This window comes from Carica papaya, chromosome 1 (genome assembly GCF_054855325.1).
Source record: "Carica papaya isolate Zhongbai chromosome 1, ASM5485532v1, whole genome shotgun sequence".
Classification (NCBI taxonomy): domain Eukaryota; kingdom Viridiplantae; phylum Streptophyta; class Magnoliopsida; order Brassicales; family Caricaceae; genus Carica; species Carica papaya.
In genome coordinates, this window is record NC_142309.1 from 24774068 (window position 1) to 24799040 (window position 24973).

At 33.9% G+C, this 24973-nt stretch overlaps 3 protein-coding genes across 13 annotated transcripts; all 3 read left to right on the top strand.

The window, feature by feature from the left end:
* Positions 1–2611: 2611 nt before the first annotated feature.
* LOC110816662 (uncharacterized) lies at positions 2612–8152 on the top strand. Of its 7 annotated transcripts, none has more exons than XM_022044947.2 (12): positions 2612–3031; positions 3509–3611; positions 3728–3800; positions 4716–4757; positions 4862–4978; positions 5197–5508; positions 6134–6531; positions 6684–6783; positions 6904–6957; positions 7047–7133; positions 7340–7468; positions 7604–8152. In XM_022044947.2, exons 2-12 carry the CDS (start codon positions 3544–3546, stop codon positions 7919–7921), a joined length of 1698 nt encoding a protein of 565 aa, XP_021900639.2. In that variant the 5' UTR covers positions 2612–3031; positions 3509–3543; the 3' UTR covers positions 7922–8152. The 7 variants fall into 7 exon arrangements, with proteins under 7 accessions (XP_021900639.2, XP_088078142.1, XP_021900638.2 ...); XM_088222016.1 differs by lacking the exon at positions 2612–3031 and adding an exon at positions 3071–3326 and having other exon boundaries at positions 3486–3611; XM_022044946.2 differs by lacking the exon at positions 2612–3031 and adding an exon at positions 3071–3326.
* A 379-nt stretch (positions 8153–8531) lies between these two features.
* LOC110816713 (AP-1 complex subunit sigma-1-like) lies at positions 8532–11568 on the top strand. Of its 3 annotated transcripts, none has more exons than XM_088222047.1 (7): positions 8532–8848; positions 9867–9953; positions 10311–10402; positions 10558–10666; positions 10787–10822; positions 11019–11105; positions 11224–11568. In XM_088222047.1, the coding sequence occupies exons 1-7, from the start codon at positions 8846–8848 to the stop codon at positions 11230–11232; spliced, it is 423 nt and encodes a 140-aa protein (XP_088078173.1). In that variant the 5' UTR covers positions 8532–8845; the 3' UTR covers positions 11233–11568. The 3 variants fall into 3 exon arrangements, with proteins under 3 accessions (XP_088078173.1, XP_021900711.1, XP_088078182.1); XM_022045019.2 differs by having other exon boundaries at positions 8538–8848; positions 11241–11568; XM_088222056.1 differs by lacking the exon at positions 8532–8848 and having other exon boundaries at positions 10319–10402; positions 11241–11568.
* Positions 11569–12429: 861 nt separating this feature from the next.
* Positions 12430–24807, top strand: LOC110816809 (Tetratricopeptide repeat (TPR)-like superfamily protein). 3 transcript variants are annotated; one of them, XM_088222066.1, is made up of 23 exons: positions 12433–12670; positions 12783–12875; positions 13060–13272; positions 13359–13481; positions 13572–13655; positions 13744–13794; positions 14122–14214; positions 16135–16275; positions 16370–16450; positions 16819–17066; positions 17161–17332; positions 17894–18006; positions 18107–18164; positions 18258–18323; positions 19605–19817; positions 19965–20016; positions 21062–21435; positions 21538–21632; positions 21935–22177; positions 22467–23110; positions 23571–23774; positions 24234–24428; positions 24517–24807. In XM_088222066.1, exons 1-22 carry the CDS (start codon positions 12659–12661, stop codon positions 24413–24415), a joined length of 3555 nt encoding a protein of 1184 aa, XP_088078192.1. In that variant the 5' UTR covers positions 12433–12658; the 3' UTR covers positions 24416–24428; positions 24517–24807. The 3 variants fall into 3 exon arrangements, with proteins under 3 accessions (XP_088078194.1, XP_088078192.1, XP_088078186.1); XM_088222060.1 differs by having other exon boundaries at positions 24530–24807; XM_088222068.1 differs by lacking the exons at positions 22467–23110; positions 23571–23774; positions 24234–24428; positions 24517–24807 and having other exon boundaries at positions 12430–12670; positions 21918–22177.
* The last annotated feature ends 166 nt before the right edge of the window (positions 24808–24973 follow it).

The following is a 24973-nucleotide window of genomic DNA, read 5'->3' on the forward strand; positions in this document are numbered from 1 at the left end:
CCCATTTGCTTATTTGTTTGCCAAAAGATGAGTGCGTATATATATATATATATTGGAATGACGCATATATATATATATATGTATAGGACAAAGAACTGAAAAAGAAAAGAACAACATGGGAAAGAGCTATTCTTGTTTTCTTTTTCAATAAAAGCTGTGGTTTAATTATGAAGATATTGTTGATGTGATGATGAAAAAAGTTAAGTGAAAGTCACAAGTCTACATAATAATTTCATAAAAGACAATCGCTTTTTTTATTTATTAACAAAAGTGAGAGAAATAAGAAGCTGGAATCCTGTCATTCTTTTGCTTTTATTATGCATTCTTATTATTGATTATATATCACACACGCATATACATGTACATATACATATACATATATATGTAGGTAGATGGTAACAGCTGTTATTTGATCCGTGTTAATTAATTTAATTAATAAACACTGTGTATCATTTTTTTAAAAAAAATTTTGTTACTTTAAATTACCTATTTAATTAATATGATTCAGTTAATATACATTATTTTTATATAATCAATTTAATTTAGTTAACATACATGTATATTTAATTAACATATAATTAATAATATTATTTTTACTCTAATTGAGTTAGACTTCAAATATACGATATCTTTAAAACTTAAACCAAATCCACATCACTAATATAATTTTTTTATAACATTGCAAGAGAAAATGATATTTACTTCTGATAACAACTTATACGTATTTACAGAGACATTAAATTGCACCATCTACCTATACATATTCTATATTAATGAAAAGTTAAATTATACAGAAAAAGACACTTAAATTAATTATTTTACCAATAATAATATTACGTACATGTGTATGTTTATAGAGATTTTAATGCGGCAACTACTACATACAACTTTTAATTAAAGATGTTCAATTCTATTTATAACGAATGTAATTTCGAGTGAATATTTTGAGTATCGATAATTATTAACTATTACTGATAGAAAAAATAAAAACAAAAAATAATAATAATATTAAAGAAATTATTTTCTTACCAAAAAAAAAAAAATCAAATAATATGCCCTTAGGAGAGGAACAACAGCTGGAAACGGCTGCTAATACCCCGTAAGCTGAGAAGCAAAAGGAGGAATCCACTCGAGGAGGGGCTCGCATCTGATTAGTTAGTTGGTGAGACAATAGCTTACCAAGGCAATAATCAGTAGTTGGTTCGAGAGGATGATCAGCCACACTGGGACTGAGACACGGCCCAGACTCCTACGGGAGGCAGCAGTGGGGAATTTTCCGCAATGAGTGTGAGCCGGTTAATTTTAACATTGTCTATAAGGAAACGACATGATTTGGTTAACCAAATATATAAATTCTACAACAATAAAAAATAATTAAGGAGTAAACAATGTTCGAATTATGATTAGTGATTTTTAATTTCCCCCCTTATTCTCCTAATAAAAAAACTATCATAAATATAATCTAAAATTTTAAATAACAATTAATGCATTAATCTTTACTATTAAAATAATTTGGCACAATAATGAAAATTTAACTCAAGAAATTTATTGAGCATGCAGTCTTACACCCAACACCCAAATTGTAGGGGAAGCAATTTATTAAATTGATTAATAATTTATTTAATAATTTATTTGGGGTGAGGATTTTCACCAAATATAATCCTATCTGAAATTGAGTTGGGATTCAACCAATCAAAAATTTGTGGGACTTAATAAATTGCCAAATATTTATTATTAGATAAAATATATATATATATAAACCCCTTTTGTGATTGGAACAATTTAGTAATATATAATAAGAATTTTAAGAAAAAGAGACCCATCATATTATATTTTTTTATTTGTCGTATGATGTGATATGAGGGGATTGAAATATTTTACAAATATTTATATTTGATAAAAAAAAAATACACGTAAATTACTATTCCAAACATGATTATTACTTGCATTCTATTTATTTTTTAGGAAGATTATGTTCACTCTAAAAATATTAAGTACGTATATATTTTGTCTTGGCAAATAATTTTTTTTCTTCTGTTTATTCGTTGGCATTGTTTGTAATGATTGATAATGGTAAATGCTCTATGGATTATTGTACAAGTTACTTGTAATTATTTTAAATACTATAATTAAAGTTCATCTTTTCATTTTGTATATATCCACAAGCAAATTGCTTAAATTTCGCAGGTTTAGCGAATTATTGAAGTGAATATTAATTTACCATTTATTGTTAAGAATGCTATTTTACAGGTGAGATATAGACTATATAATGTATTAAAATAATAATTAGAAAAAACCAATACCGTTAATCTTTATTAAAAAAATTTTAATTAGTACAGAATATATAGTAAACTTACACTGCACATCACGTAAATCTCTGAAGTATATATATTTTATACATAAATACAGCAATACCCAGTAAAAAAGAAATATTTATTGGATTCAGCAATCAATGACAGCACTGCGTCACTCTTCTGGCAAACTTAGTGTGAAAAATAATATACACGCATCGATGCAGACGAACCAAATACTTAATTACTGTGAAGCGAATCAAGAAAAAATAATCATTTGACTCTCACTTCCTCTGCTTCTTTCGTTGATGGGATTGGTGTGATGTAATGCATACAGTGATTTGCATGCGAGAGAGATTAATTATTAATTATTAATAATTAACGGGTTTTGCTCCAGTTGTTTGTGTGGTGGAGTGGATTGGGAATAGCAAAAAGAAACCCATACTTGCTTCACCTTTGAAGAAGACGTAATCATGACCGTTTAACTTTCCCATTTTCCCCGTTCCAAACCAAAAGCTAATGAAGATTCTCTGTTTTTTTATTGGTTTGATTATTGATTATTGTGATGGTGATTAGCACAGAGACAGCACCGGCTTTTTAATTCTCTCCCTCTTCTGCTCATATGACTCACGAATGGTGTGTTTAATGCCACATTCAATCTGTTCTTGGTGGGACGTCCCCACACACAATAGATGTTGTTTGTTTGGGCGTCTTCATTGCTCTTTCGCTATTGTCTGATGGTGGGTCATCTGCTTTTTTCCTCAATTTACTATCTCTGATTGTTTTAGGGATGGGTTCTTTTTTTCTATTTATTTGTTTTTGGGTAAAAAAGACATTAGCGGTTTAGTTATGATTTCGTTTGGTGAACAATGTTGATTTGGTAATGGGTTGGTTCGTTCTTGATTGTAATTTTCTGGGTAATTTTTTTTGGTGTAGTCAGTTTCTTTCTTCTTTCTCCTTTCTCCTATAAAAAATTGAAGCTTGGGGGTCCAGAAATGGAGTTTCTTTTGTTTCAGGATATCAGAAATTTTGGAGGTCTGAACTGAAATATATTTTCATTTGACTTTTGATCAGCTTAGATTAGAGTTCACACTTTTTAATGCTTCTACTCTACTTTTTTTCGAAGAAGTGGCCTCACATGCCGCAATTTCCTCTGTTTTCTCTTGCATGGTTTGTTGCCTTTCCTATGCTAAGAAAAAGCAATTGATGATGGACAGCTCTAGGTTATTTGTAAGCTAGCAGAAAAGCCACAATGTCAGGTGTCAATGGCCGCTCTTCTTCTTCCTCTTACGCTTCTCCTTCACAGCATAATTCTCCTAGGTAAAGCTTTACCAGAATACAAGCTTTCCCACTGTATTTGGTCCTTGGTTGCTTTGCAGTTAAGCAATTGACTGACTGTTCATTAATTCACTGCTGCTATTTTTGGTTTATTTCAGAGTCCTTGATACTGGGCTTCTTCAAAATATATTCAGCTCATCACCCAGACTCTCCTCCTCCCGCGCGAATCCTGTAAGTACTTGCTAAGTTTATGTTTGCATCTATAGAGTCAATTATTGTTCTTTGCTGTCTCTTTATTTGTTTTTGTTTCTTAAGCTTGTTTCAGGATGTGATGTGGGTATTTTTTTGTAAATCCTGATTCCTAATTGAAGTTCAGATTAGTAAGCATAAATGTAATTTGTTCCAAAAAAGACCATGAACTGGATCAAGTTTACTGTTTACCACTTGTCATGTCTGTTGGCATTTTGCCTTCCTCGCAGCTTGGTCTCTAGGAGAATCTAGGTTCAGCCACTAGTTTAAGGATTTTAAGAACCCATCATTACACAAAATTTATTTGAATATGTAAGTTCTTATAAATTAATGAGAACCAACTACTTCTCTGGTCCTGTTAATTGATAAGTGTATGAAAATCTCATTTCATATTACACCGGTAGTCATTCTAAACACGCTCCTTAACACTAGGATGAAAACGCAGATTGAGCGTTAGGCCTTTGATTATGATAATATATGAAACAGTCAATGGAGATATAATAAGCACAAGAAAGATCAATTAAAGAGATAGATTGTGAGTTATTCTTTGAGACAATCCAGAACTTCTTAGATGCTTAAATCCTCATAAATTCTGGCCTTCAAGAATTAGCTGTAGGGTCTTTTGTCCAACTCTCTCATGATCTCTCACACTTGAAATACAACAAGAACATCTGTTGACAACAAATCTTTACAAATAGCATGAAGTCAGTCAAAGATGGATAGATGTGGAATGAAGTAGAATTTGGACTACTACTTGGTGCGATCCTCTTTATCCCTGTAGCAGAAAGCTATTTTTGGCAAATCTGAGTCTGTTAATCTTCAAGTTTTAGATCATTAAAATACCCTAAGACTACTCTAATGGAATTTCATTTTGCTTTCTATGCCTAAAATTTTCAGATAAACTGCACACCCATTATTTGTTCATCTACTCTTGATCTGGTTAGTGAATACTAAACCATAATTTTCTTTTGAAAAATAAATCAGGATTTAGCATTTACACAGAAAAGGGATTTGACATGCCACATTCTATTGTCTGACTACAGATCGTGCAATTGGAGAGGAGATTGCAGGACCAAGATTCCCTGTACTGGGATTCTAAGAACGCAGTGGGTTGCAGTTCCGCGAAATCTACTCCTTCCAATGCTCCCCAAAGACAAAAGGTTTTTTTTTTTCTTTTTTTTTTCTAAATTTTGTTTTGGCCTTAACACTTAATTGTAAGAGACTAAAGAACATAAATGACCATGTTTCTTTTTATCTGGTACCTCAAGGAGTCTTGCATTTGGCTTCTGTATAATTAAGTATGCACACTAGGCAAACATTATGTTTCAAACATCTAGGATTGGATTTACTGATTTGACATTTGGGCCCTGAAATGCAGTCTTCTGCAGACCTGAGGCAAGAGATAGCTATGCTCGAGGATGAAATTGTGCGTTTGGAGCACTATCTTCTCTCACTCTATCGGTCTGCCTTTCAGGAACGCATGCCCTCATTTTCAAATGTTACTGGATCACAGTTATCATTTGAGACATCATCACCGGCATCTGTCATGGCTAATCAAGTATGCTGTGATCTGGAGCCATGTCGGAAGAAAGGTGGCTTTGATTGTCATGTTCAGTCATCCCCGGCTTATGATACAGTCCTTTTAGATGGTCAGAGTTTCTGTGCTGGTTTAAAGAAAACTTCTTCGGGGGTAATATATCTTACTTTGAGTTTGATTTAAGTTTGATTTAAGTTTCAATTTTATGGAATAAGAATGTAAAATGTAATATAAATGGGATAAAGTTTTGATGAAAATAGCATTCTAATTCCAATTGATTTTCATGTCGAATTCAATTTAGTTACTTTTTTAATTCTTCTGTTAATAAGTGGAAATATGAGTCAATTATTGTACAAATGAAGATATGAATTTAGGTGGTTCAATAATGTAACAAATATATAAATTGTGACTAAATCCTGCATTTTAAATAATTAAAATTTAGAAATTGAAAAGGAATAGAAAAAATTTGGACCTAATGCACTGTAGAACCTGACTTTGCATTGATTCATCTATTGCTTATATATTATAGCAATATTCCTTTTTCAAACTATAATGCTGCCTTCATTCATTTACCATGCAGTTCCTATTCAGTTTTTAGTTCTAATTTTTACATTAGTGTTAGTGTGTATAACTAGAACATAATTTCTAGTTTTTGAGTTAATACCACCCTTACCTTAAATTTCTTGGTGGCTTAAATTGAAATTTCTATGTAATTATTATGTTGTCTGCAAAAATTGTGGTTGGTAATGCAAATCTGAATAATCATTTTGCCACGCAGCATTTACAGGGTCGGGAGAGAACTGATTCTGGTCATCGCATCCTTGCTGATTACCTTGGTGCTTCTCACATGCTTAGCGACCTTAGTACTCCAGATAGAATCTCAGAAGAAATTGTGAGATGCATATCGTCTATATACTGCAAGCTCTCTAACACCTCACAAAGCAATGCGGGCATACCAACTTCTCCCATCTCGTCATTTTCTTCCTCGAGCATATTTTCTTCTAATAATCCCTGTGATAGTTGGAGCCCGCTTTGCAGTGAGGATGCTACCATGAATCTACGGTTTAAAGAGTTGAAAGAAGTGAATAGACCCCCTGCTGCAAACATAGAAGTTCTGAAGATATGCATAGACAATGATAATTTCAATTATGCTGCTACTATGCTACAAAATTTCAGGTGCTCAATATTCTATTGACTCCTACATTATTCAGCCATGTTCTACTATCTTAATCTCATTCTGTGAAGATCCAGACATATGCTACTGAGCATCTGGTTGTAAGTGGATTATTATTTATTTCAAGAACTCAAGAAGTTTGAATTTCATGCAGGTCTTTGATTAGGAATCTTGAGCTGGTTGACCCAAGGAAGATGAAGCGTGAAGAGAAGCTTGCATTCTGGATCAACATTCACAATGCCCTGGTGATGCATGTATGGAGTTCATTTTGTCTTCGAAAACATTTTTTCTGTTCTCTTGCATAATCATGCATTATTAGCTATATCTGTTAGCTTATGTCTAATATGGTTTACTTGATGGGTTAAACTGAGCAGGCACATTTAGCATATGGAACTCGTAATCGATCAAAAAGTAACTCAATTTTGAAGGTTAGACGTGCATCATTATTTCTCATTTTGATTTGCTTATTACCATGTTTTGCATAGTGAGTAACTCATTTCAAATCTCAAACTTTCAGGCAGCATACCATGTTGGTGGACATTCTGTTAATGCCTATGTCATCCGGTGCTCCATTTTAGGCATTAGACCAAATAACCCAGCACCGGTATGCCTCATACTTCCAAAATATTTATTGATATTCTGACCTTGCTAATCCCTGTTATCTTCTCTGTCCATTGACAAGATTGATAGCCAGATATTCGATGAGTAGACTATGATTGAAGCTTATGATTATTATTTTTGTTGAAAATAAGAGGGAGGTAACCATGATTAAAGTGATCTAATGTCTTGTTAATAACAAATGCATTGCAGTGGGTACAATCACTATTTAACCCGGGGAGAAAATTTAAGATAGGGAGCACCAGACACGCATTTGCCTTAGAATACCCGGAACCACTTGTTCATTTTGCCCTCTGTTCTGGTGCCTACTTTGATCCAGCGGTATAAAAGCTTCTTTTAATTATATACATATATATATTCCATTGGCATTTGCATATAATTTTCGTTATTATAGATTCTGTCTTCCATTTGGTTTGCCATTTTCTGAACTGAAATTGCATATTCTGCACGTATTAGGTTCGAGTTTACACCGCAAAGACCATCTTTCAGGATCTCAGACGTGCCAAAGAGGAGTTTATTCAAGCTAATATGTACATCCACAGTGGGACAAAGGTGTTTTTACCTAAGATTATTTACTACTTTTCAAAGGAAATGTCACTCGACATGGCTGGAGTCTTGGAGATGATATCGGAGTGCCTGCCAGAAGCACAGAAGAAAGCTTTCAGAAAATGCATAAAGGGTAGGCATGACAAGTGCATTCACTGGTTGCAACAGAATTCAAATTTCCGGTACGTCATCCACGAAAACTTGGCAAGTCAGCGAATCAACTTTTGATCAACTTCAGTAGAGGATAGATGGTGGATTCACTTGGGTGAAGAAGAATTAATTGTATGATAAGGAGTAAAGAAATATTAGCAAGAAGAATGTAAACATGTTTTTATCCAGCAGGATGAGCTAGGAATTCTCCTCCATAATGTTTGCTCTTGTGCTTTGTTTGAGAAATTTTTAAAGAAATTGGTTTTGAACGAGGAATAAAAGTTTCAAAATGTAATATATTTAGTTTAATTGCTGTCAAGAATTTTAAATTAATTTGGGAAGTTCTATTTTCATTCATGTAAATATTTTATAAGCTTCAATGGATTAAATTGGTTTCCTTTTAATATACAGTTCCTTAAAATTAAATTACCCATTTATTTTCTTCAAAACAAATTCTCTTTGCTACATTTACATAACCATATAATTGAGGTTTTCTTACTACATTTGAAAATGTTATTTGTAGTTTAATTAATATAAACAAGGAAACCTCAAAATAATGCTTTACCAGTTGATTACCATCAAAGTATTATGCAAAAATATAAGAGGATTTATTCTCATCGCCCAAAAAAAAAAAAAAAACCAACAAAGAGAAAACAAAAAAACCATAGTATATAAATAGATTAATTTTTATATAAAAATAATTAACTCGTTCTGAACAAAAGCATATTCCATTACTTCTGCTGCACCCGAAATTTCACGATGATGCAAGTTTTTAGATTTTCTTATTTTTAGAGGTGAAAGATTCAAAACAGCTATTTCTCAAGGTACCGCTCTGTTCTGCGAAATCGATGAAGGTTTGTTGACTAATCAATAAGTAATGGAAATGCCAACCATCTTTCTAGTAATGATGCTTCCATTTCTACCCGTGCAAACCAGCACAAGAACTCCTTCATCGCGAATTTTTAACGCCCAGCTGCTACGTTAACAGTTGACATTCAACAAATGGTATGTTTACCTCACAACTTTCGTTCTTTATTTTGTTGCTTTCTTCTATGATTTTTACATTTCTAGAATGTAGTGATATATATGTATTAAAGTTTAGTATAGTCTCTCGCAAATATCATGTATAAACTATAACATAATTTTTGTTCCTTGCTTCTGATTTGTAAGATGAGTCCAAACCACGAACAGTGTATATCCTTCTTCCTATTGCCAGGGCGTGACTGGTTAAAATTTCTCTCTTCAATTATTTCATACATGGGTAATGTTGGATTTGTAATGAGTTCTCTGTTGATCCTTTAATTTGGTCACCGGGTGTTGTGAAAAATTTCTGTTTTAATCTTTTGCTCTCAAGGTGTTTGACAAAGTGGGTCCGTGGGATTTCTAGTTAGGATAATCAGTTCACTGTTTCTTGCAACGAGAGGGATTAAACGACATTTCCTACTACACATCTCTCGTGGTTTAAGTAATTCTCTGTCATATTGTTGGCGTGATAATATCTTGGCAGTAGATGAAAGAGAGACTGATTTGTAGCCTTTCGTTCGTTTGTGATGTTGGAACAGTTTGTGATTATAGAGAGAACGCAAAGCTGTTGCTTTTGTAGATTACCCGATTATTAGTTGGTCTGATTTTTTTTTTGGTTTTTCTATTTAGTACGATGTTAAAATATAAATGCTGGTTTGATTACTTACCTGCCGAACTGTTGATTATAGTTACAAGTACCAGGAATTAAAACTTTTCACATGAATTGCTTCACCCAAACAAGTCTAGATCTAGCATAACGAAATTTGAAAATTTGTAAGTTCACCATCGAAAAGTTGACATGCAGTATTCAGGGTTATAAGCTAGCTCATCTATGAGACCAAAGAGAATGTAATTATGCACAGGGAAAGAGACTGAAGTATCAAAATTTGTATGATAAACCTGTATACTTGTGAACTGGTGAAGACAAGACATTTACATCTTGCTTCTGCAACTGGTATGTTAATCATCCATGCTTAACTCTGTTATGCTGCTGCTCCAGATTCACTTTGTGATTCTCGTTAGTCGGCAAGGCAAGTTGAGATTGACAAAATGGTATTCACCTTATTCTCAGAAGGAAAGAACTAAGGTAAATTAATCTAATTTTGCAATTTCCTTGATTCTCTACAGAACCTCTTAACTCAGACCTCAAAAAGCCGTTTTTCCTCTGTCCAAGAGGTTATTCCATTACCTGTAACTAAGGTTCTTCAGCTTCAAATTTATTACAATGAATTGACTTCTGATGACTTTCTTTCAAATTCAATGATGTTTTTGTGATAAATATGACAGTTAAGGATATAGTTTTATAATGTGATACTGTTCGAGTCGTCCTGTAATACAATGAACATGTAAAAGTATAAGCAGATCATTATATTCATATTTTCCCATTTCAACTACTTGTGAATTGAAATTTACTTTAACGGGTGTGGGATGGCTGCCTGGCAAGGTAATCAGAGAGCTCAGTGGCATAATACTCAGTCGCGGCCCCAAGCTTTGTAACTTTGTGGAATGGAGAGGACTAAAGGTTGTCTACAGAAGGTATATACATATGACATATGAAAATATCAGCTATGGCACGTTTCATGTTTCACATTTAATGAAACTTAATTAGAGAAGGTAACAGTGTCAGCTATTTGTGTACATAAATGATTAATTTCTTACTTACGAGCAGTAGATCTTGCATTCATGTCCAGATATGCTGGCCTCTACTTTTGCATGTGTGTTGACATGGACGATAACGAGCTGGAGGTTCTTGATATAATTCATCATTATGTTGAGATTTTGGATCGCTATTTTGGTAGCGTGAGTTTCTATCTGTTTTTTGTTAACCGCCTTCATAAAGAATTATTGCAAAGAAAACAAAAAATTTGAGTTGTGAGGAAATTAGCTACTAACCCCATTCTCATCATTGTTAACTATTAGGTCTGTGAGCTGGACTTGATCTTCAATTTCCATAAGGTACACATTTTTCCTAGCTTTTTCTTCTGGTCCTTTTCTGGGCAGGTAAGTATTGCCAAAATGATGGCTTTATGGGGAAACTATCATTTTAACAGAAGAATTATATGTTAAAGTCCAAGGTACCATTACGTATAACTTGATGTACTTTTGTAATCGAGATGATTAATGTTGAACACGTAATCTTACTTGAGTGCAGGCCTATTATTTGCTAGATGAGCTTTTGCTAGCCGGTGAACTTCAGGAATCAAGCAGGAAAACAGTTTTGCGGCTGATAGATGCACAGGTAAAATTGGAACACACAGACCCTAATTTATATTTATGATCTCCATTGAAGACTTCATTGTCATAGAGTACCAAACCACTTATTTTATTGAGACAAATAAATTTGCCAATGAGCACAGTGGGGGTGAAAATGCAGGATTCGCTGGTGGAGATTGCTAAAGAACAGGCCAGTTTAGTAGGCAACATAATTGCTCAGACGACCAAGTAGGAGTGCATTGGCGAAGCAAGGATTAGCTTCTTCACATTCTGCTGGATCCACGCTTGTCATACTCGTAAAACATCAAATTTGGAGATTAATAAATGCATTTCTTTTTCTTTTTTCTCATTTTTTTTTAAATATGTTTAATTTCTCTTGATTATGAAATGTGAGTATTTGATTAAATATTTTTACTGTTTGTATCGTTTTTTTTTCTCTCTCAATTATAAACATGTGAAATCAATAAATTAATAATATTTTAGATTAATTGTATGTTTTTCCTATATATGCATATATATATATATATTTTAAAAATTTTAAAACTGAAAAAAACCATATTTTATAAATTATTTAGACTACAAATAAAAATATTTTATGAAAAAAAATCGATTTTCTTAAAGAAGGTTAGAAGTTAAATTTGATGAAATTCAATATCTATTTAATTTAAACAAACTTTACTGAGGACAAAATGCTTTAATTTTTTAGTTGATTATCACGAGTTTTAAGTTTCTTATTTTTCATATTTTTCTTGTAAAATAAAATAAAATTTATTTACTAATATTATGTTTTAAATAAATTTTTTTATTTTAAAAAAAGATTGTCGGAGTTATTTATAAATACTAGATATAAATTCTATTGAAATAATAATAAAAAATTAATTTCTGTATAAAAGTTTATGTGAATCAAAATAATATGTTCAAATTTCAAGAAATTTTAACCATGGCATATTCTAATTTATAATGCAATTATGGGATCAATTCTAATTAATTTTTAAAATCGTATTTGTTATTTTTTAATTAAGTTAAATATAAATTTATAAATTAATTTTATTAAAATTTATTTATTCCGAACTTAATAAAATAAAACATACTATTTGACAACATTTGAAGTTAGAAAAAAAAGAAGTGTATTTTAGTTCAATAATATGTGAATTATATTTGAAATAAATTTATAATCTAATTTTTATACAAAACAATAAAAATTGTTTTTATACAAAATTAAAATATTTTATTATAACTTTCATTTATTTAATCTAAATTTATCAATAAATCCTAGAAAATTAATGAATTTATTCAAACCCTTTTCCATGTGAAAATTCAAAAAGATTTAAATACTCCAACTGGCTCATATTCACTGTATGCAGTTTTTCTAGTTTCCTTTACCAGAAGAATTTTCCATTTTGGTAGTTGTTATTAATTAATGAATTAATATGTCTTGGAAAATTACAAGACAACCGTTCGTTAACAATCTAGACATTGATTTTGTGGCGAAGGAACTGACTGTTTGTGCGGGAGCCAGAAATAGAGGTTCAGTCCTTCAATCACTTAAGCGGTTTAGGGTTTTGAAACTCGCCTGAAATGAGTAGAAGGGTTTGTATTCTACTTCGTTCGATATTTATTTTGCTTGACAAAGGAAATTTAGCTTTTAGTTCATGTATTTAATCGAAGCAATGTTCATCTATTGATGTGCTTGCATCTTCAGGAAGATGAAGATGAAGAAAATGGGTCTCGTCTGAGACTGTTGGAGGAGTCTGTAGATGCCAATCCCGATGACCCGTCGCTCCACTTGGATCTCGTAATTACTCCGCGATCATTATCATTAACATGCTCACTCTTTTCTTTTGGTTCTTTTTATGCATCTGGCTTTTTTTCTTATTTGGTCTGCAATTCAAGAACGAAAGAAAGAATCGTTTTGAAGTTCCTGCCAGTTCTCTGCTCGAAAGCAAGGATGGAGCATAACGGATGTTTATGTGATGCAGGGGGTATATCTGTGGGAGAAAGGTGGAGAGACAAAGGAGATAAAGGAGAAAGCTGCTGAGCATTTGGTAATATCGGCGAAATTGAACCCACAGAACGCAGCTGCCTTCAAGTATTTGGGACATTACTATTCCCGTCTCTCCCACGATTCGCAGAGGGCTATCAAGTGCTACCAGAGAGCCATCACTCTCAATCCTGATGATTCTGATTCTGGAGTATGCTGTGTGCCTTCTTCCTCTTTCAGTTCTCTTCTTAGTTCTTCTATGTTTAGTGGTCTTATTTGTTTGAAAATGATACACAGGAAGCATTCTGTGACCTGTTGGACCGAGAGGGGAAGGAGAGCTTGGAGTTGGCCGCGTGCCGCGATGCCTCTAACAAGTCACCGAGGGCTTTCTGGGCTTTCCGCAGATTGGGATACCTGCAGGTTCTTTTACCCTTCTCGTGTTTTTTCCCCCCCTCATATTATTGTATTTTCTTCATTACTTTGACCTTAGCTCCGCTGTTCGTTACATAGCTCCATCATAAGAAATGGTCTCAAGCCGTGCAGAGCCTTCAACATGCCATTCGAGGATACCCTACCTCGGCTGATTTATGGGAAGTATGTTTTCTCTGCTCCGTCTTCTCTTCCAGTTGTTACTATGGGTTAGCACTAAAATTACAGTGTCTTCTTTCCGCCCTCATTCTAGGCTCTTGGTCTTGCATACCAGCGACTTGGCATGCTCACTGCTGCTATTAAGGTAATAGATTCCGCGTTCTCTCTTATTTTACGTTCTTCTTCCATGCATTTTTTCTAGTGAGCCTCAGGATTATTCGCCTACTTCAAGTACTTTCCATGCATTTCTTCTAATTTTTAGCTTGTGTCTATGTCATCTCCAAGCACATGATGACTTTTCTTTGGCCGCACATGGGTGAGGGTATTACTTGGCCTTTTTTTGTTTGAGCAATTAACTAAATTAGTACTAGTACATTTTGGTTCTTTGTTTTTTTTTTCGAAATACTAGTAATTGTGTTCGAAACACAGCATCTCATCTTTACATGATCCACTTGTTACACTGTTGAAACAGGCCTATGGTCGAGCTATCGAATTGGATGATGCAAGAATATTTGCACTTGTCGAAAGTGGAAACATATTTTTGATGCTTGGTTCATATAGAAAAGTAAGATTTGATGATAAGTCCCTTCAATTTAGTTGATATATCGATTGCCCTGTTTCATTATTGATATATTATATACAGTGCCATGTTTCCTTTTTTCTCTTATTCCATCCTTTTGCAAATCAATACTTTTCATGTTTGTCATATCTTTTTGTACTAGTAAAGTTCTTATATTATTTTCAAATTCTTATGTCTTCATTTTATAATGATTTCACTTGGTGGGGGTGTTATAGGATGATAGGCTCAATTTGGCTTTGTTGGAAATATTTTAATTTCTGGTTGGAGGAGGGGAGAATGGAAAGAAGTAATAAGAATGAGATTAACAATTGCATAGAAGGAGAATGAGGGGGTTCCAAAATTCTTCTCCTAAATTAAGGAAAGATAGATGGGAAGCAAATGGGATATGTATATATGTACATATCTACTGATGGTAAGTTTATTCTTATGATACTTTTTAAGAAGCTAGACCCTTCCTTTTTACAAGAAAAGATGGTATTAATATCTTTTAGACATTTGAAACTTTTTATTCACTGAGCTTAGTAGTGAAAAGATGGTTGAATAAATTGCAGTTTCCAAATTATTAAAAAAGTAAAAATGAAAAGTAAAATAGAACTTTTCAATCTCCCTCTGTTCCCCAGTTATCTAAATAAGAAAAAAATATTTTACTTTCATTTACATGTTTTTCTTCCAAATAGAGTAACATAATTTATGTTTCATTACTTCTAGTTCTTTCTGCTCCATTACACTGTTTCTCCTCTCCTACGCTCTTGAAAACTGAGTGTCAATTGACTGGTCTTTTCCCTTAAAATTTTGCTTTGAGAGAATGAACAAACTGCTGTCTTACAAACATTTTGGTTATCTTAAATTGCGATTACGTATTTCGGCAATACTTATTGTCACCTTATAATATGAAGTTTATTAATGCTATATCAAAGTATGCAATTCACTTCCATTTTAATATATGTATATTTGGAATGCAAGTGCTAACACTCTCCAGGAACTCCATTGAATGTGCTTGCATTTAGAGGATGTACGTACCAAATTGACTCTTTTTGTCATGTAATGTCCTGTAAGGTTCGGGTGGGTGGTGTATTTAGGTTAGGAGAAATTTGAAGCATGAAGAAGAGGATGAATACTGTAATCTGCTTCGTTGTCTTTCTGATTTTAAGGTGGGAAATATGAAGGACAAAAGAATTTGGAAACTGGACAAGAAAAGTGGCTTTTCGGTGAAATCCTACTACAATTATATTGTCAAAAATGGTGATGATAATGTCAAGGCAGCATTGTTTAAGCAAATCTGGAGGTCAAAAGCTCAATCTAGAATGACTTTTTTCATTTGAGAAGTTGTTAAAGAAAAAATATTGACCATTGATATGTTGATAAGAAAAGGAATTATGATAGTTAATAGGTGTTACATGTGCAAGGCCGATGAAGAATCTTGCAACCACTTGTTACTTCAGTGTCTTATGGTGTACAAAATTTGGGCGTATGTGTATGGCATTATGAGGATGAATTGGGTTATGACGAGCAGTGTTAATGAGGAGTTGTGGGCGTGGATTGGTTTATGTAAAAAGGAAAAAGAATGATTTCTTATTTCGATTTTATTCTGTGGGTTGTTTGGAGGGAGAAGAATGTTAGGGCTTTCAAAGGGTATTGAAACATACATTGTAAATATTAGGGATAAATGGTTTCATATTTTTGTTCCTATTTTGTTATGTCATGACATATTAGATTGAGAATATATTGAGTCTGTCATGGACCACCTGATCGACTTGTAATTTTGTGCTTTCGGGTGGTAACCCCTTGGTACTTTTGTGCATAATTATATTTTTTCTCTTTTATCTCAAAAGAAAATATGTCCTGTAAGGTTCATGATTACGGGAGATGTGATTCGTAAGTGTTTCTCTGGTTTTATGCATCAAGGGATTGGAACTTTTTCAGCAAGCTGTGAAGATCACACCTCAGAATGTGTCTGCACATTATGGGCTTGCTTCTGGACTGCTTGGTTTGTCAAAGGAGTGTATTAATTTGGGTGCATTTAGGTGGGGCGCTTCACTATTAGAGGTTAGTTCTCTTTGAATTTTAAATAGTCTCCAGCAATCTTCTTTTTATAGAATCCAAAAGAATGATTTAATTTTCAGTTCTTGAATGGTTGCAGGATGCATGTACAGTTGCAAGAACGAGTGCTGATCTAGATGGAAATATATCTTGTATTTGGAAATTGCATGGTGATATTCAGGTACCATTAGCTAAATTGTGCTCTTGATCAAAAGAGCATTGTAGTATGGCGTGATCATAGGAGCAATTTGAAGTGTTGCTTGATCTTCAATGGTCCCACCTTCCTCTCTAGGCACACATATGCACACATTAAGAGGAAGCGAAACACACATATGCTCATCCCCAATGGGTGTGCAGTACACATGGTTCCATGTGCCTATCAATGCTCTTGCACATTAAGAGGGAGCTGAAACACATGCTTACATCCAGTCCCCTAGGAGGGAGCACACCACCCACTTAGAGAGATCCAAAACCTTGCACTTGTTTTGCGAGCTGTGATGTTTGCCACATGACTAATTTAGTAATAGAAGTTATCTCTCTCCTGTCTAGCTAATGTATGCAAGATGTCTTCCATGGACGGAGAAGAGCCAGGGTGTAGAACTTGAGGCAGAAACTTTCAGTAACTCTATTCTTACCTGGAAGAGGACCTGCTATTCAGCTGCCATCTCAGCTAGAAAATCTTATCAGCGAGCATTGCACTTGGCCCCTTGGCAAGCTAATATATATACTGATATAGCAATAACTTCAGATCTCATCTCTGTGTTGGATGAAAACTGTAAAAATGATCCAAATTCTTGGTAAGATCCCATTCCATGTGGTCTCTTGTTTTGCTGCTCTTTTTTTTTTTTAATGTGGATTTGCTCTTTTAATTACTGCCTTTTTTTTTATCAGGCAGCTAGCAGAGAAGATGGCTTTGGGGGCTTTGCTACTTGAGGGTGACAACTATGAGTTCTGGGTGGCTTTGGGATGTTTATCTCACCATAGTGCATTGAAACAACATGCTTTGATCAGGGGATTACAGTTGGATGTATCTTTAGCTATTGCTTGGGCATATCTAGGGAAGGTACCATCACATGTTTTCAAAATCTGCCTCTATTTATTTGTTTCGGATTCATCGTTGACTTCTCCAGAAAGATATCTTTGTTAGTTTTCTTGAGTTTGTAATGCCAATTAAAGTTTGTTAGGAAGCACAACTTAGCTGATTATCATCTCTTGATGAAATAGGATCACAGCATCACCTTATTCGAATGCTATTATGTTTTGCCACATTAGTGCTAGTTTGTAATATGGCTTTTGATTTGAATGAATTAACTCGATTCTTCCTTTCTGACCAAATAAACTTACAGGTTAATTATTTCTGATACAAGGTGGAGCACCATTGTTGAGAATAATTTGGGCTTACCTTGGATTTTCTTGGTGTCAGCCTAATTTATTTAATCCCTAAGAATCTAATTTTCAGGAAAACAAACATAAAAAAAGCTTTTAACAATATTATCATTTTTCAGGATGAAATAGAATGCCATTCCTGTAGCATATTACAAATTCAGGTCTTTTGGGAATTTTATATCATAATACCAACTGAAACATTTTCCCTAATATTAATAGGCTGTATGTGTTCGAGCAGGTTCACAGAGAAGAGAATGAATATAAATTGGCAAAGCAAGCATTTGACTGTGCGAGAAGTATAGATCCTTCACTTGCATTACCATGGGCGGGCTCGGCTGATAGTTATGATAGGTGGATTTGTAATTTTACTTGACATAGATTACAATAGCTGTCTTGATGTCATATAATTTTTTTTTCGCAACCTTGTTTTACATTATGATCTACTCCCCAGGGAGCCCACACCAGATGAGGCTTTTGAGAGCTGTTTACGAGCTGTACAAATATTGCCTGTAAGTCCTGTCCTGTTGAATCATAATTCTATATTGTCCAGGTTGGATGAGTATAAATTTTGTGCTGAAGTATTGTATTCGGCTTTTTTGCAGCTTGCAGAGTTTGAAATTGGCCTTGGTAGGCTTGCTTTGCTCTCAGGGAACCTTTCATCACCCCAGGTACGAGTACAACTAGGAGAAGAAACCAATCGAGTAGATTTAAGTACTTGACTTCTAAGCTCAGTTTAGTTTACTACATATTTTTAGTTCAGCTTGGAATTTGGTTTCAGCTTTTCTTCGAGTTTAATTCCTATAATGCATATTAAAGCTCAGTTTGGCTTGAGTTAAGCTCGGTACAGACTTTGAATTTGTGCTAGATTATTCTTGAATCAGTCATAGTCCTAGAAATTAATTTTTAAATTAAATTTTGATTTTCTAATTAATAAAATAAAGGCCTATTTTGCTGGGACTCTCTGATTCTTGTGCTATACCGTGTCTGATGCAAAATGCTTAGTGTGTAGGCATGGGATATCTATCCGATGCTTGGTGTGCATGTTGGACACTTAATGATCTATAACTAGAGATTACAATAGATGATAGTGTGAAAATGCTGCAGTAGATTTTAGATTAGAAGTTGAAGAAAAAACACATAAAGGGAAATACATATTCTAAAATGTCTAAAATTTAGTTAATTTTTTTTTAGTAATGAGCACTTTAAATCAGCTATATACTATTAGTTAGTATCATTTCTTTTTTTTTTTAATTAACCTGGAGGCCGTTATAGGAGTCTAACCCTCCGTCACTTAAATCAGCTGAGCTGTGTTGGTTGTATCATTTCTTTTTCATTCAGTGTAAACATGCTTTGCTATCTTTTTATCTATATGACATCACCATAGTTTCCTAAAAGCTTATATTAATTTTATTATTTTTCATATCAAACGAATCCAATTGTCTATATAACAATAAAATTATTATTAGAATAAAAAATTGAATAAAAAAATAACATTACAATATTGCTGTTGAAAGAAATGAAAGTAGGTATAATATTAATGGTAGAAAAATAAGATTAATAGGTAAATTATCATTAATCCTTTCATGATTTGAAAAGAAATGGAAAGTATAATGAGTTTAGCATAGTTATAATAATAAATTATAGTTGATTAAATGCTTTATCTGTTACAATGATAGTACAGGGAAGCAATTGTTCCAATTAAAAGTCAGAAGGATGGTTGTTACAAGAGTAATGGTATTATGGGCTAATCTAGATACACTTGAGCATGTTCACGAGTTTTCAAAGTTTTTTCTAATCAAGCTGAACCCCGACTGGTGATTGTTAACAGGTTTGGTTTAGTGCAAGTCCCCAATTTACCATTAAAAAATTGTTTGCAAGGGGTCATTTTGGGAGTTTAAATACTTTCTGTTCATCGAACTTCAATGTAAATACTTACAATGCTATCACAGGTCTTTGGAGCTATCGAGCATGCGGTGCAGCGTGCTCCTCACTATCCTGAAGCACATAATCTTCATGGGCTAGTTTTTGAGGCAAGATTAAATTATCATGCTGCTATTACTTCGTACCGGCTCGCACGCTGCGTGCTCAGTTTTTCTTTCAGTAATGTCCCTGCTGCAAATTTCCAAGACATATCAATTAATTTGGCCAGAACACTTTGCAAAGTTCGTACCAGAGCTTCTCTTTCTCTCCCCTTCCTTCTCCTATTTTTTTGAGCTCATTTTTAAACATGTGCAGTTCAGCTAAACATTCTGCATAATGTAATATATTTATGTTGCCAATCTTTATCAGATTTTGTTTTTTCTGTGTAGGTAGGGAATGCTGCAGATGCAGTGCGAGAATGTGAAGATTTAAAAAACAAAGGTTTGGATGTCAGTTTATAACAGTTTCTTTGCTTCCAAGCACATTTAAGCAGCAACTTCTGGTTGCCGTGTGTTAGCTGAGTAAAGAGCTGAACTATGACCTGTTTATTTTCATATATTGTATTAGTTATCAAAATTTTGGTTAATTGTCTATCAAAGCATACATTAGAACTGATATTAAAATTGATGTAGACATCTTTAATTAGGTCTTGTTAGGATGTTGTACCTTAATTAGTTTTGAAACGTGACTGATTCTTTTAATTTAGATCATTTTTTTTTTAAATAAAAAGTGTAAAGTATTATCTATAAGGTACCAAAAATGGAGGTACCATTCATGTACAAAACCTCTACAATGAAGTTAGAGCATCAATGACATCTCTAAAATCCCCATCATTAATGATGTCATGAGCAAGCACAATTAACCCAAACAAGTGTATCCATCTATCAATTAATCTATTAGAATTACTCTTTATGCTATCAAAAGCTCTTCCATTCCGCTCTCTCCAAATGACCCAAAAAACAGTCAAAGGGTTATATAAGGTTAGCAATGTTTCTTTTTACATATAAACCATCTATCAATTAATTTAGATCATTTTATTAACAAGCCATTGTAAAAGAGTTACGGCAATGTTCACCGATTGTCGATTCTAACACGTCATCAATTTTTTTTTTATTTCTTAATACGAGTTCAAAAAATAAAATTAAAAAAATGGGACAATTTCTATTAAAAAATGAACAGAAAGAATTTTAGAATAAAATGTGTAATATCAAAAGTTATAATATTATCTCCTGGTAGATAGATTTCAGCAGAAAAGAGTACATTAATGATTTTGTTTGAAAAACTTTGTTTAAGACCACATAATACTGAAAATAATTTACAAATAGGCAACTAATGTTAGTGCATTTATTATTAGTCAGAAGTAGTTTCGTCCTGGCATAGTTTGTACTTTTAGACATACTATAGATTAGAAATTGATTCTTGGATTTGATTTTCTGAATAAGTTGACAACCAGGTGCTAGTGTTTTTTGTCTTTCGTTTTTTCAAGGTATGCTTGGTCCGGAAGGTTTGCAAATATATGCTCTTTCTTTATGGCAACTTGGCAAGCATGATCAGGCCCTCTCTGCCACAAGAAATCTTGCTGCAAGTGTTTCTACATTGAAAGGGACATCTGCAGATGCATCTGTTAGCTTAATCTGTAGACTACTGTACTACATTGCTGGAATGAATTCAGCAATCACTAGCATTCAGAAGATGCCAAAAGAATTTTTTCAGAGTTCAAAAATTAGCTTTATAGTATTGGCCATCCATGCTCTCGATCAAAATGATCAACTTCACTCACTTGTTTGTAGCAATTGTTACATTGATGCATCTCATGAAGAGAGCATTGGAATGCACTACTTGATAGCTCTTGGTGAACTTGTAAGTCCTTTTGTTTTTGGCGTCAGAGTTTTCTGAATGTTAGAAGCTGCTTTTGTGTTATGGGATGTAAGTTTCAGCAGATTAGATGATGTTCATTTGCAGGTTAAACGTGGATCTGGACATTGCCTCGGTTATCATAGCGGAGTTGCTCACCTTAGAAAGGCTCTTCACATTTACCCTAATAGTAATTTGATAAGGTAAATTTTGAACCAGTAACTGGAGTAAGGCAAAATTTCTAAGCTATCCTGGGGATTAGACTTTATTTATGTAGCCCCTATTAACTAGATAGACATTCTTTTACCTGCCTGGGTGCTACCAACTGTTTGTGCAAATGCACTATTTGGCACTATCAGGGTTGTTGAGAATGTCTTTTTTTGGCTAATTTGATAATTTTACAGGATGACGCACATTGTTGTTGATGTTGTTTTTGGTGGTGAGACTTACAGTTACATGAATTATTATATCTTTCTTAATGCTGACAGAAACTTGCTGGAAACAGGAACCTACTTGCTTATCTTTTGTTATCAAGTGAAGAATTGAAAGATAATCATACTTCTAGTAGGTGCTACACCATAGATGCTTCTTACTATCCATGTAAGGAAGGTCCAAAGTCAGCGTGGGAGGTCCTTGGTACTGGAACAGTTGCTTGCAATGTGAGTGGCAATGGTGATCCAAAGTTTTCTTTCCCAACATGCAGTTGCCAAGGCCTGAATGGACCTGTTGCTGTCCAAGAGCTGCAAAAGTATTTAACATTTCCCTATTGCCTCTATTTCTGTCTCCTTATTCATGATAATTTGTCATGAAACACTTTTTTTCCCTTAAAAAGGCTTGGTCTTTTGCCTCGGAATTCCAAAATCTGTCGTTCGCTAATTCTCTAGAAAATTGTCCTCTTCCTAACTCAGGAGAAATTAAATGAGGAATGCATAGTTTCCACTAAAAATTTATTTTGCTTTCCAAATCTTCTGCTGTTCTTCTTGGAATTTTCTCATATGATTCCTTCACTAATCATTTTTGGCTGTTTCAATTTTTAGATGCTTACGCCGAGAACCTTGGAACAATAATGCGAGATTCTTGCTTATACTTGGTTTGTTTCAGAAGGCACGTGAACAGAGATTTCCACAACATCTCTGTAGGATGCTTGACCGGCTAATATCTGTGGCTCTGTCCGATGAAATTTATTCCAAAAAAGATACATCATATCAATATCGAAGTTTTCAGCTTCTGCTTTGTGCCTCAGAGATGAGTTTGCAATGCAGGAATGTCCTAGACTGTATCAACCATGCTAAAACTGCTTCCACATTTTCACTTCCTGATAGCTACCTGTTTTTCGCACATTTGCAATTATGTCGTGCCTATGCCATAGAAGGTGACTTTAGAAACCTTCAGGAAGAATATGAAAAATGCTTGCATCTTAAGACATCTTACCACATTGGCTGGATAAGTCTAAAACTAGTTGGATCTCAATATGGTGTCCAAGCTGATCGGAGTATCTTAGAGTTGTACTTTCAGGAATGCTCAACAGAGGGCAAAAGTTCACCGAGTATGTGGATGGCTGTTTTTAATTTAGTGCTGGGTTTGGTTTCCATATGGAACCAAGACTTTCTTTCTGCAGAAGAGCTTCTTGCACAAGCTTGTTTGATGGCTGGTTCTGAGAGCTGTCTTCTTCTGTGTCATGGTACCTATCAATTCATTAACCATGTTTCTTGGGACTGTTACCATGCATGAAGCATTTTTTTAGCCAAGATTGTATTAGTAAATGTTTCACTAAATTTAAATAACATATTCTGAAGCTCAAGGAGAAATGTTCTTTTTTGTTCAATTACTTTTCACATATTGTTGTTTCTGGTAGCATTCCTTTTCATGACTGATGTTTGTCCTCTGAAGCAGTTGCTTCATTAGTTTAGAACTTAGGTTCATAGAGCCGATAATAAGGGAGTAACTATGTTGAAAAAGTAGTTTAACATTGACGAATTTGCAATAGGGAAAGGATGCTGAGTGCTGGCCACTTTTCTTTTCAGTTTAATATCAAGTCTCTCAATCATACCTATTCTATCTTTTATCTCAAAAAAAAAAGTCTCTCAATCATACCCATTTCCATTTTCTCTCTTGACTTAAATTCATCATTGATGGTCCAGGTGCCATATGTATGGAACTTGCACGGCAGTATTGTGATTCACAATTCCTGTCACGGGCTATAAGGAGTCTTAACAAAGCTCAAGTTCATTCCACTGTTCCCCTGCCTATTGCCTCAGCACTGTTGGCTCAAGCAGAAGGAAGTCTCAAATCCAGAGAAAAATGGGAAAAAAACCTCCGTCTTGAATGGTTTTCCTGGCCACCAGGTTTGACTTTATTATCATGTGTGCATGTGTGTCTTAATCCATTTAAAGTATTTGTATCTGAAACCATATGTTAATCAATCTACTACCTCTAGGAACAGGAGCAAGAGGCAGTTACTTCCAGAAGTTTTGGGCAAAAGAAATCTGATTAAAAATTATGCTTCATTCAAAATATTACAATATTTTCTCATTCAGAGGAATAATTAGTTGGAAATTTCACTCAACAACCCAATAGTTGGTTCAGTGTGTTAGATAAGAAATTTATAGGCGGTTGTCTGAATTATCAATATTTGGAGTGTCAACGGAGATGGTTGTTTGTTGATAGATCTCACTTATGACACTGAGATGATGTCTGCCCAGTAGACACAAATAGTTCCTTTATTTTGGGTTCAGTTGTTGTTACCATATAAAATAGACAATCAATCAATAAATAAGTAATAAGTTGTTTGAATACTTTCCCAGAAATGAGGCCAGCGGAACTCTTTTTTCAAATGCATTTGCTTGCACGGCAGTTGAAAGATGAAGCCAAATGTACATCTACCGTGGAGTCTTGGCAGAGCCCGGAGAAATGGGTTATTCGCGCAATCCATACAAATCCTTCTTGTTCAAGGTATTGGAAGATCTTGCAAAAGCTCGTGCAGTGATTGGAAACTCAAAGTATGTAAATTTCTATGAACTTTATTGAATTGTTTTTGCCTTTTTATTTTCTGGACTATATAATTTGTTTGACCTATTTGATGAATAGTATTGACATGCAGGAGGAAACTCTTAGGAGATAATCTTGCCCCACTGGTTTCAGTCTGTATCGTGTGACATCATATGATGTGGAGCTCCTGTAATCTACTTCCTAGTCTGATTTCTTAGGACTTTTACTGATTTCCTGGGTCTTGTGGAGTTCAATGGAATCTTTTTCTCTACAAAAGATTGTAAACAATTTCAGTGCCCTCGTGGCCAAGTGGGGGCTTTTGCTTGGCTTACTGCTGTTTAAAGTAAATCGGGTATAGTAAAAAATAATTTCAATTCTTTATTTTTGTAATTTATGCATGGGTGTACATACAAAATATGGACTCTTTCTGTAGGTCCAATTTTAAAATTTAACTTATTTACTATTGCTGGTCAAAAATTAAAAGTCACGATTCTCAAAAATTATTTTGTTCCGTTCAATTTTTCTTGGATCAATCTATTTTCTAGTTGTCAATTAT